General features: G+C 37.0%; 1 protein-coding gene across 1 annotated transcript in view; it reads right to left on the bottom strand.

The window, feature by feature from the left end:
• Positions 1–196: 196 nt before the first annotated feature.
• The window catches only part of INTS8 (integrator complex subunit 8), a 50,953-nt gene continuing 39,338 nt past the window's right edge, over positions 197–11,811 (bottom strand). The window contains exons 19-27 of the mRNA XM_060128479.1: positions 11,157–11,213; positions 11,012–11,073; positions 8,473–8,591; positions 7,295–7,398; positions 6,275–6,325; positions 4,373–4,446; positions 4,228–4,292; positions 4,026–4,069; positions 197–399 (exon numbers count right to left, since the gene is read on the bottom strand). Coding sequence (XP_059984462.1) covers positions 283–399; positions 4,026–4,069; positions 4,228–4,292; positions 4,373–4,446; positions 6,275–6,325; positions 7,295–7,398; positions 8,473–8,591; positions 11,012–11,073; positions 11,157–11,213 — 693 coding nt within the window. The 3' untranslated portion in view covers positions 197–282. The remainder of the gene's footprint in view (positions 400–4,025; positions 4,070–4,227; positions 4,293–4,372; positions 4,447–6,274; positions 6,326–7,294; positions 7,399–8,472; positions 8,592–11,011; positions 11,074–11,156; positions 11,214–11,811) is intronic.

The raw sequence follows: 11,811 nt of genomic DNA, 5'->3' as shown, positions 1-11,811 counted from the left end.
AAGTGGATTTGATTAGAAAAGTTATACTAGATTACTAGTTTATTCTATTACTGGACATGTGAATCTCTTCTTCCTTTGAAGAAATTATAAATTTAAGCTATTGTTATGGTGTGAAGTCTTCTGTAGAGTTTTTGTTTTTAAACTAATATGTTTCAGTATTTTGTCTGAAAAGAAAACGCCACTAAATATGTAAATATGTATTATATAAACTTAATCTTTTAATACTGTTTATTTTTAGCCCATTGTTTAAAAAATAAAAGTTAAAAAATTTTAACTAACTGCTTAAAAGTAAAGTTTTGCCATTGCTTGAAGAAACTTTTTTTTCCTTCTCTGCGCTGCCAGCTGTAACACTTCTTCTGGGTTGCTCGCGTTCAATTCTGTCTGGCCGATGGCTTTGATCTTCCAAAACAGAAAAGTGATGTTATCAGAGGTCTGGTCAAAAACAAAGTTTTGCTAGTATACAAAATATAAAACTACCTACTTGCTAACAATGATAAACTGAACCTCTAATTGTAGATGCTAAGAGGTGTAGAAGAAATTAACAAAGACTGACTGGAGCCACTCAAGGAAAAGATCAATTACTGAACCATAGTTTGTGGAATTATCTTCAGTAACATCAAGTAAATTCATGTAAATTTATTTGACTAAAAATACCAGTAAAGGGACTTCCCTGGTGGTCCAGTGGCTAAGACTCCATGCTCCCAGTGCAGGGGGCCTGGGTTCGATTCCCTGGTCAGGGAACTAGATCCCACATGCTGCACCTAAGACCTGGTGCAGCCAGATAAATAAATAAAGTATCTTAAAAAAAACAGTAAATAAACTCTACATGTAATCTGACACATTTTTACAATTAAGGCTCCTACAAAATAACCTGAAATATCAAAATTCATGTTTCAGGGCTTCACTTTTTTAATACATAAAATATATCTAGTTTGCTCAGCACTATAATATATAGTGACCCTTCTCTTTCATGATTAGAAATACTTGAGCCTGATAAAAATCCATAATAGTATTCTGCCATGGAGTGTTTTGTGAGAGCATGTTTTAGGACCTTAAAATTACCTTTTGTTTAAAGAAGTTCCTATATATATATATATATATATATATTTTAAACAACAAAAACTATTCTGATAGGTAGCTTGAAGGGAGCTAAGACCATCCAGAAATGATCATCAGTTAGGTTAGTGGGTAGGAGGAATTGCGGATGATGCCATTTCCACATGAAAGAATACATGTGGAAAAACCTAGTAGTGGGGTATAACTAAAGAGTTACTTCAGACAAAGTATCCTGAAGACGACTGGCTATAAAAGTTCAAAGTATAAGACAGAAATTGAAATAGGAGCCAGATATTTGAGAGAAATAACACATCCTAGGTGGGTAGTGGTCAAAACCATGAGGGGATGAGGTTACCTAGGGAGAATGTAGGGCTATCAGAAAATACCCAAGGACTAACTTCTTGGGAAAACCAAGTTTAAGAGGTAGACAAGTTTAAAGGGTAGACAGAGGGAAATACCCACAAAGAAGAAAAGGCAGAAGAGTCAGGGAGAAGAAATGAGTAAAAATGCCGGGGAAGCCAAAGGAATAAAGAATTTCAAGAAGGAAGGAGTGTAAACAACAGGATAAAGACTGAAAAGTATTCACTGGCTTCGGCATTTGGTGACCCTTGAGAACAGTTAGAGTGGGGACGGCAGAAGTCAAATTGTATTGGACCAAAGAGCTTTAAAAAACTAGGCAGAGGGCTTCCCTGGTGGTGCAGTGGTTGAGAGTCTGCCTGCCGATGGAGGGGACGCGGGTTCGTGCCCCGGTCTGGGAAGATCCCACATGCCGCGGAGCGGCTGGGCCCGTGATCCATGGCCGCTGAGCCTGCGCGTCCAGAGCCTGTGCTCCGCAACGGGAGAGGCCACAACAGTGAGAGGCCCGCGTACTGCAAAAAAAAAAAAAACTCGGCAGAGAAGGGGTGAGAGAGAGGTGGAGTACAGTCAAGAGAAGTTTCTATTAAAGATGAAATAGTTTATAGGTATGGGAGTGGTTGACAATATAGGAGAGGAGATAACTAACTGAAAGGGACAATCACTGAAAGGATAGAATCAAAAGCATAAAAACTTGTCTTCATCAAGGAGTAGCATAGCTTTTACTGACTAAAAGCGTGGACTTAACAATGAATACAGTTGTCAATTATTTTGAAGGTGGAAAGCAGGGACCTGAAACAGGAATGTGAAGCTGGCACTCAAGGGGCCACAACTCCCAAGACTATAACTTTCACAAGGACGGAGGCTGATCAGTCTTTTTTTCTGGTCTACTCCAAACAGACAAGGAAGTTACTGAAAATGGAAAAGGGAGAGAGGACAGGGGCTTAATAGGGTGAAAGTCTAAAATATTCCCTAAAAAAGAATGCAGACCACTGACCACTGGCAGGTAAACAAAAGAAATGAGCGGCCAGCTAAGGTTGGAGGCCATGGTTTGGTAGTGGCACAAGTTTATACAGTTGTAGGATTTTTTCCAACAGAACTCAGTGGCTCAGGGGGAAAAAAAGCATAAATTTTTGAACTGATTCAGGGCTGGGACTTTTCCAGATGAAGCAAAAGACAAAAAAGCAAAGATGCTGAAAATATTAATCAGAGTAGTCCCGACAGTCAACCATAGATAGAAGGGGTTCCCAAATCTGGTTTATAATCAGAACTACCTGGGAAAACTTAAAAATTGGATCCCAGGGTCTCATCTCAGATCAAATGAATCAGTATCTCTGAGAGTACACAGGCCAGTATTTGCTGTACTCAAGGTCAGTAGGGAAGGAACAGAAGTTGGAAAAGGGCTGACAGACTGGGGAAAACTTGGTCATGAACTTGAACATCTCACTGATGATGAGGAACATGGGAGCCCGGAAGTAAGAAAGGGATAGATTACTGGCACAGAGATCTTATGTAGAGCAATTCTGACAAAAAGGCCTGGCCATAGGTGGCTGATGAAGAGTAAAGGTGATAATGGAACCTGGAGTGCCAGGGGTGTTGGATAAGTTGATCACATGTCTTTTGATGCATGCACAGGAACATCCAGGTAGTTGTTTAGATGAGCTAGTAAGGAGGTAGGTGTAAGCTTCCAAGGAGAAAAGGCTTAAAAAATGATACAAGTAGAGATAGTCTAGAAATGCCATCAGGGAACTGGGAAATTTTCAGCATTGCCTTCCAGCCCTGGATAAGTTGGAAATGGGAGAATGAGGAGTCTCCAAGTAAGTGGAACTGGCACCATATTCTTTTTCCTCTTTTTTTTTGAAAGATGCTGCTGTTATTCTGTTTCCTCTAAATAATGGCCATACAATTTAGTCCAAGTACAAAGCTTTAAAGGACACTTAATAAACGGCATATACTTTTATTAATGAGTGAAAGAGCAAAGAGAAAACATATGGGTAATAGTGACACAGCAAATGTTAGGCTTGTAAAAATGACCATGAATTTGTAATGTTTTGGTTTATAAGTCAAATTTAAATAAATAATTCATCCATCAAGTAACTACTGAGCATCTATTATTTGCCAGGCACCATTCTAGGTATCAACTGTGACAAAACCAATTCCTACCTCATGGGGAAACAGCCAATAAATAAGTAAATATACAGTATGTCAGTTGTAGATAAGTGCTATGGAGAAAAGTTTTAAAAGGGAAATGAGAATAAGAGTATTGGAGGGAAAGGGGGAGAGACATTGCTATTTTATAAGATGGTCAGGAAAGGACAATTACTTCTTAAGAAGGTGACATTTGAGAAGAGACCTGAGGGAAGTTAAAAGAATGTTCCTGAAAGAGAAAATTTCACAGGCCATTCGGTAGTGAATGTTCTTGGCATGTTCAAAGAACAGTAGGGGTACTGGTGTAGAAGAAGTTGCAAGGGAGAGTCGAATGAATAGCTAGAAGTCAAGTCACATGCGGCCTTGCAGGCCACTGTAAGGATTTTGATGCTGTATGAGACAGGAAATAGTTTAGTATTAGGGAAATTAAGCACATCATTGAAGAATCAAGGCATAAAATAACTTACCGCAATTTGTCTTTTATCTGTTTCTCCTCTTTTGTGATGAAGATCTAAATGAATCAGTTAAGAATAATAAAATTGATACTATTAAATATCACGATATTCTCAACTGTTGTTTTTTATTTAGAAAATACAAAATATTAAATACTTCTTTAATTTACAGAAATGAATTGTTCTAACATCACACACATATGTTGATGAAGGATACAAGTCAAGTATTCCAAAATGGTAACATCCCATATGTAGTCATAGTAGGAGTCCATAGCATCATGACTGAAAAACAGAACTCAGTTACTTCCTCTTTCTTAAGCAGAAAAATTTCAGCTTCATTTTATTTCAAAAACCATTCATACCTGTTTTGTTCCTGCAGTGATTTAAAGGCTGTTTTGTAGTCAATCTCTCTGAGGAACTGACATAAAATTGCCACCTACATAAAAAAAGAATTGAAAATGGTTTCATGTAACTAGTATCAACAATGACTACTGGTTTTGGAGGGGTAATTTTTAATGATTTTCATGTCAAGAGTATATTACTTAATTTAAGAGGCCTCGCAGATCAGGCTGAGTGGATCAGCTGATATGTATGGAATCCATCCACTTTTAATTGTAAAAAACCCTTACACTAGGCTTCCCTGGTGGCACAGTGGTTGAGAGTCCGCCTGCCGATACAGGGGACACGGGTTCGTGCCCCGGTCTGGGAAGATCCCACATGCCATGGAGTGGCTGGGCCCGTGAGCCATGGCCGCTGAGCCTGTGCGTCCAGAGCCTGTGCTCCGCAACGGGAGAGGCCACAGCAGGGAGAGGCCCACGTACCGCAAAAAAAAACCCTTACACAAGTGTCTGTCTGCCCAATATTTTCTTCCCCTGTGACCTAAATCATAAATTTTTAGAGCTTTATCTGAATGAGAAGCTGGCAAAAAGCCAGTTTAGAAAACTGAAGGGAATGGAAAACTGCCAAACAAAAGTGTCAAACATTCAAGGACATATAGAACATCCAATTAAACCTTTCACAGCTGGCAAGTACAGAAGCTCATTTTGGGAAAATGTAGGCCAGTCTGCTTAACATTGAAAACAGATCCATTTCAGTCATGTATGTAGGTCATAATGCTGATCTCTTTTTTAAATATTTAAAGATTTTTAAATTGATTATTATTCACATATCATAATGTAAACCCTTTCAGAGTAAAAAATTCAGTGGTTTTTAGAATATTCAGAAAATTGTACAATCATCACCGCTTTTAAGTCTAAAACATTTCATTACCTGCCTCCCGCAAGAAAACAAAAAGCTCCATACCCATTAGTAGTCAGTCTCTATTCCTCCCCTAGCTCTCTACCCCACAGTCTCTGGCAACCACTGATCTACATTCTGACTCTATAGATTTCCCTATTCTGGACATTCCAAATGAATGAAATCATACAATACAAAGCCTTTTGTATCTGGCTTTTTTTTACTCAACATAAAACTTCCAGGATTCGTCCCTGTTGTAGCATGTATCAGTACTTCACTCCTTTTTATGGCTGACTAATATTCCACTGTGTGTGTATATATACACACACACACACACACACACACACACACACATATATACACACAACACACACACACACCAAATCTCGTTTATCTGTTCATCAGCTGATGAACACTTGGGTTGTTTCCACTTTTTGGCTATTATGAATAATGCTGCTATAAACATTTCACATACAAATTCTTCTGTGGACATACGTTTTCAGTTTTCTTGGTTATATACCCAGGAGTGAAACTGCTGGGTCATACGGTAGGTAACTCAATGTTTAACTTCTTGAGCAAGCACCAAATTGTTTTCCAAAGAGGTTGCCCCATTTCATATTCCTACCAGCAATATATGAGTGTTCTAATTTCTCCACATCTTCACCAATACTTTTTACTATCTTTCAGTTACAGCCTCCTTGTGAGTGTGAAGTGACATCTCATTGTGGTGCTTACATTTCCCTAATGATTAATGTACATATCTACTTTTAAATATAAGAAAACATACTTGAGAATGCTTTTTCCATTTATAAGGTTCAAAGACCAATGCCTTCTAACTCATACTTTCATTTTAGTTAAAATTCTGTAAACTATTTTTAAAAAATTTAAAGAACATGCAAATTCTTAAATACCATAAATTTAAGCAATTATGATACGGAAAATAAAAGCTACTTCCCAGTCCAATGCCTTATATTTATCATAAACTCTAATATTCATGGAAACAGACCAGCATCATAATATAAACTAACCTGTGTGTGGCAATTCAGCAAAGAACAGCACTTTATCATTCGTTTTATTACCTACAAAAACAAAATTCTGGTTATTTTCAAAAACTAGTTAATGTCAATTGTAACAAATGTACCACTCTGATGTGGGATGTCAATCATGAGGTAGGTTGTACATGTATGGGGACAGGAGGTACATGAAAACTCTGTATTTTTCACTCAATTTTGCTATGAATCTAAAACTGCTCCAAAAAATAGAACTTTTAAGTTAAAAAAATCTAGTTACTAAAAAATTTTAAATCTTATTTCAAAGCCATTATTGTAAATATTAAAAAATGCCATTTATTAAATTATGATATTGGTGGCCTAAACCAGAGGAAAGGGTAATGCATATTGAGAGAAAATTAACAAAATTTGAGATTTAGGAGGCAGAATCAATATGCCTTGAAGGCTGAATGGATGTTGGTGGGAGGGTTAGTAAAGAAAAGAGGATGAGAGGATTTATGCTTGGTCAACTCAAAGGGCTAAACAAAGCTGACTGCTATTTCGGTGGGGTCTTCTGTTTTTGTTTTTGTTTTGGTGTGGGAAGGTCATCAGGAGGAGAGACTGGTAGAGTAAGACGCTGAATCAGGGAACTTCCCTGGTGGTCCAGTGGGTAAGACTCTGCGCTCCCAATGCAGGGGGCCCGGGTTTGATCCCTGGTCAGGGAACTAGATCCCACACACATGCTGCCAACTAAGAAGGAGTTCGCATGCCGCAACCAAGAGCCGGAGCAGCCAAAATAAATAAATAAATACTAAAAAAAAAAAAAAAAAAAAAAAAAGTGCTGAATCAGTTTTGGACAGGTTGAGTTTCAGGTGTTTTTGGGAAATCAAAGCAGCAATAGCTGTGGGCACTGGAAATATGGAGAGCAATCTGGTCTAGAGCAATCAATTTGGGAGTTACCACCATATACATGGAAATGAATAAGCTCATGCAAAAAGAGGCCCAGGAAGAACATTTAAAGCCAGACAAGAAGCAAGCAAGCCCGCAAAAACAACCTACCTGGTCTGTATAAACATCTGGGGGCACAGCCTTATTAAAGAAATCAGAACACACCGCTCCTGCCTGGAGGTAATAGTGAAGAGCTGCCGAATACTGATTTGTTGCTTGAAGTAGAAAAGAGAGATAAAGAATTACCTGCCATTAAGTACACAGCTGGAAAAATAGGGCCTCTTTTGTGAAGAGTCAGGTATTATTACTTCATGTTTGACAAAAGCAGATTCAAACCACAGACCTAGGGATAACACTTAGCCAGGCCAACCATGAGAAAAACTGGCTTTATTTTTTCAACCACTTTAAAGTAGTTGTATAATAGAGTCTTTCCTTCTCAAACTGATTAGCCAAATATTCAGCTCAGATTCCTTGTCAAACGTACTGGTACAGAATCTAGTATTTGGAGGTACAGCCAGTATTTTGTAGTGACTATCAATGGAATATAACCTTTAAAAATTGTGAACCACTATGTTGTAAACCTGTAACTTATGTAATACTGCACATCAACTATACTTCAATTTAAAAAATGAAAAAAATAAAAATGATTTAAGGCTGCTTGCAATAAGTCACTTAAAAAAAAAAAGCTGGGTGGCAGACACAGGAGATACATGGGGATTCATTATACTATTCTCTCTACTCTTACATTTTGAACTTTCTCTTTAAAAAAATCAACTCCTAAAAAAGTGACCCAGAAATGACACCAGTCAGAACTGTAATTTGATCTGTATAGTAATAGAAATATTAGAAATTCCCTATCAAGTTGGAAAATCTATCACATACACCGGGGGGAAAAATTAGGAATCTATTTTCAAGAACACAAATAATTATCAAGAGTGCCTGGACATATTTTAGAACATTTAAAGAGCAATTTTGTAAACTAAACTTTAACCTCTTTCCTTAAGAATGTTTTACCAACTTTTTAGATGACCGTTTACTATTAAAAAAAAAACAACACAGAGAAAAAGCAGTCAACATAAAACTAAAAACATCTGAATCAAAGGCTCAGAAAAATGCATACATGTAACAATAATAGTTACTTTCAATTTCATCTAGGAAGAAGAGTTAGAGAATGTCAAAAACAAGACTTAAGTTTAATAAAGTATTGTAATAACAAGTGTAATATATTTATTTTCACTTCTAAAACTGCTACGAAAACAAAACACAAAGCAACCATACATCTCACTTACCAAAATAAATGTCTGCCTGAATAATTAACCAGGAATGGTTGTTTGGGTTTATACTGAGGGAATACCGAACTAGCTCTTTCACTGTGATAGCCACGGCTTCAAAGTCCACGGACTGGAGGCTATATGAAAGACAATAAACATAATCTCTATTTTAAGAGTCAACTTCAAATTCCATACACACATTTATTAAAAACAAAAAGGCTTCGTCAAAATTTAGGTGATCATAAATACAATGCTAAGTATTACTAGGAGTAAATATTTTAAAACTACCAAAACAACTAAATCTGAGGAAGTGTGATCAGCTAACTTTTTATAAGGGGCTGAAGACAATCTGATTTTTGTTTCCTTTATTTTCCCAAAATGCCAAAGAAGGCCACTCTAAAAAGTATCTTTAAATATTCGACAATATAGAGCACAAAAAAGGTCATAGGATAAAACCCTGTCTCCACCTTTTATGCACAATTTACAGGCAACAAAATTACAAAGAGACAGACTCATAAAATTTTTCCAAATGATTTTTAAGTTCTGTTATCTAGAGGAAGCTACAGAAAACAAGGGCTCAAACACTAACAATACTGCTACATGGCCTTAAATTCACCTTGTGGCTTCTTGTAAGGGTTAACTAACTCCTCTGGATTAGATGTTTCACCGGGTTGGGGCGAGCCATGGCAAGGGTATCACTGCAGCTCATTTGCAAGCAATGAAGAATCCAAAAAAGAGTACGGAAGGGGGCCAGCTGCTCTGAGCCTAGTTCAGCCTGGAAGTCCTGAGATGCAGAATTAGGAGGTGGAACTGTGAGGATAAAGCCAAGCAAACGCCCAAGAAACACGCTGACAGCCCCTACAGCGAGACCCAGCGGGGGAGAACAAGCTTCGGCTTCAGAAACACACCGAGGTTCAAGTCCTGGCGCTATCATCTAACAAGGTTGGACAAAGTACTCCTGTTGCCCTGAGGGGTCAGATTTTACCATAACTCACCACTGTTCCCAGTACAGTGGGAAAGTATTGTGGTGCCATTAGTAAATACCCAACTGTTGATTTACAACTAATTTATTTACAATTATTTAAATGAGTTACACTGGTTTATGTTTCCTAGAAATTATAAAATGTTAAGTCTAAGAATTCTATCTACATAACAAACAATCAATTTTAAAATAGTAACACTTAATCCATGCCATCCTCACACTATTCTTGGAGTCAATAAAGACTCCTCTGCTCAAGAGAAATATCTTTTCTGGTCAAACATTTAGTCACATTTTATTTTCTCTGGGTTAATTTACATTAAAGTAATTTTATCATGAAAACAATAGTTAAGCCTACTACGTGGCAGCCCTTATTCTAAACACCTAGCTTAGAAAGTTTATTATTTAATCCTCATAAGGTAGGTACTATTCTCATACCCGTTTTACAGATGAGGAAAATGGCACAGAAAGCAACTAACCCAAGGTCATATACCTGAGAAGTGGAGAGGCTGGGACTCAGTCTCTCTGAGTCTGGCTCAGAACCTCTATAATAAACCATTCTTTTGCCCCATTTATAAACACACACTGAAAAAAATCAATCATTAGTTTACAGTCTAAACTTAGGCCAAAGAAGTAACACCAAAGAGGTATTACAACCATCAATTAAAAAGGCAAAATGACCTCTACCTGATTCTTGGACTGCTATCTGATATACCAAATTTTATGTAAAAATCTGCAGTTATTTGCTTCAGGAAGCATAGTGCTTCTGTGGGAACTAAAGCTCATAAGCGGAGGGAAGGGTCACTCACCCACTTTAGACTCTCCGAATCCCTGTCAGAGACAGAACGGCTTCCAATCTCTAAGACTGAGACGGAAGCAAATTGCTCTCATTCTACTGCCTGCTTACCTACCTACTACAATCTTTTCTTCTTCAAAAATGCCACTAAAAGCAATAAAATAAGGTCTAGACCTGCCCTTCAGGCACAAAGAAGATGGCTGGCGGGGAAGGGAGAAAAGGAAAAGTAACTTTTGTGAGGAAACAAATGGACTCTCCTGAATGAGAAGTTGCTACGTGTGGGAAGAGAAAAATATAAATGGTTTCTTCTTCCAGAAAAGGAACCTTTTCTTCTTCCCCCCCACCAAATTCCCCCATCCTCTTACTGTGATTCTCAGGTGATGAAAGTTAAGAGAGAAGATTTCTTAAATTACTTAAAGAACTTCTTAAGGCAACTAAAAAGGGTTGGGAACCTCCGACAATCACTGTTAGAAAAACCTGATAGAAAGTCATTCTTTAATTAGCCTCAATTTTCTAATTCTACCACTGACAAGGAATCAGGACTACTGAGAGGCTGTCTAGGTTCTACTTAAGGCTACTATACCTTAGCTCTTAACTTAGTTATGCCTTATCCATAATTTTTAGGAAGATTATTACTGTTAATAGAGAAACATGAAGTTGGCTATAGAGTCCTAACAAATTGCAGCCTTTTGATCAAATTATTCAAGGTTATCTATATCAGTCAGGATGGTTTCTAAATATATAAAACAGTTTAATAAAATGTAAGCTGTAATACTTCTTACTTGGGGATGGAGGACGGCCAGATAGAAATGTGTTCAGCTGTAATATCATTCACAATGTCCTCCTTATTTAAAAAAAAAAAAAAAAGCATGATTTAAAAGGAAATTTCTTCCAAAGATTTTTTAGATGAAATTATAAAATACTTACCCGAACATTGTGAAGTTTCACAAAGAGTGATAAAATAATAGTCAAAACCAACGGTTCCTATGAGAAAGAAAACACAGAATCCTTAAATATTATATATATTTTAGTATCTCTCCCATCAACTTCAAGGATACCAAGTATTTTCCTTCAAAAGATTCTTACGGGTTTGAAAATTACCACCTGCTTTAGTTTACAGCACACTAAAGATCAACTTTATTTTTAATCTCATGAAAGAAATGACAACACACAATTTACACAGAAATGACCAAATTTAGGTGTCTGTCCTCACGTCTTTTGAAATTGAGTAAACAGACCTCTTTCCAACTAGTACTTCCAGCTACCTCTAGAAAAAATTGACTTTTTATTCCTTAAAATAATAAAGGATGGAATTTAAAGAGTGGAATCTATGTCCAATAAATAAATATGACGTTAATCCTATCAAGAAAAATTAAAGTTAGGCTTCACCTATCCAGCCCTATTATGAAGAATTCTTTACAGTTTAAAAAACACCTGTTCTATTCACTAAAACATGGTAAGGTAAATGCAAAACAAACTTCTCCATTCAGACTATCCCATCCTCAAAAAAATGATCACTGAAGCTAAAAAGCACATTAACAGATTACTTAAATAATCAGCATTTAAACACTCAATATTTTTT

The sequence above is a fragment of the Lagenorhynchus albirostris genome, chromosome 17 (assembly GCF_949774975.1).
Source record: "Lagenorhynchus albirostris chromosome 17, mLagAlb1.1, whole genome shotgun sequence".
NCBI lineage: Eukaryota > Metazoa > Chordata > Mammalia > Artiodactyla > Delphinidae > Lagenorhynchus > Lagenorhynchus albirostris.
Note: the sequence above shows the minus strand (reverse complement) of the source record. Positions and strands in the feature narration are given on the sequence as shown.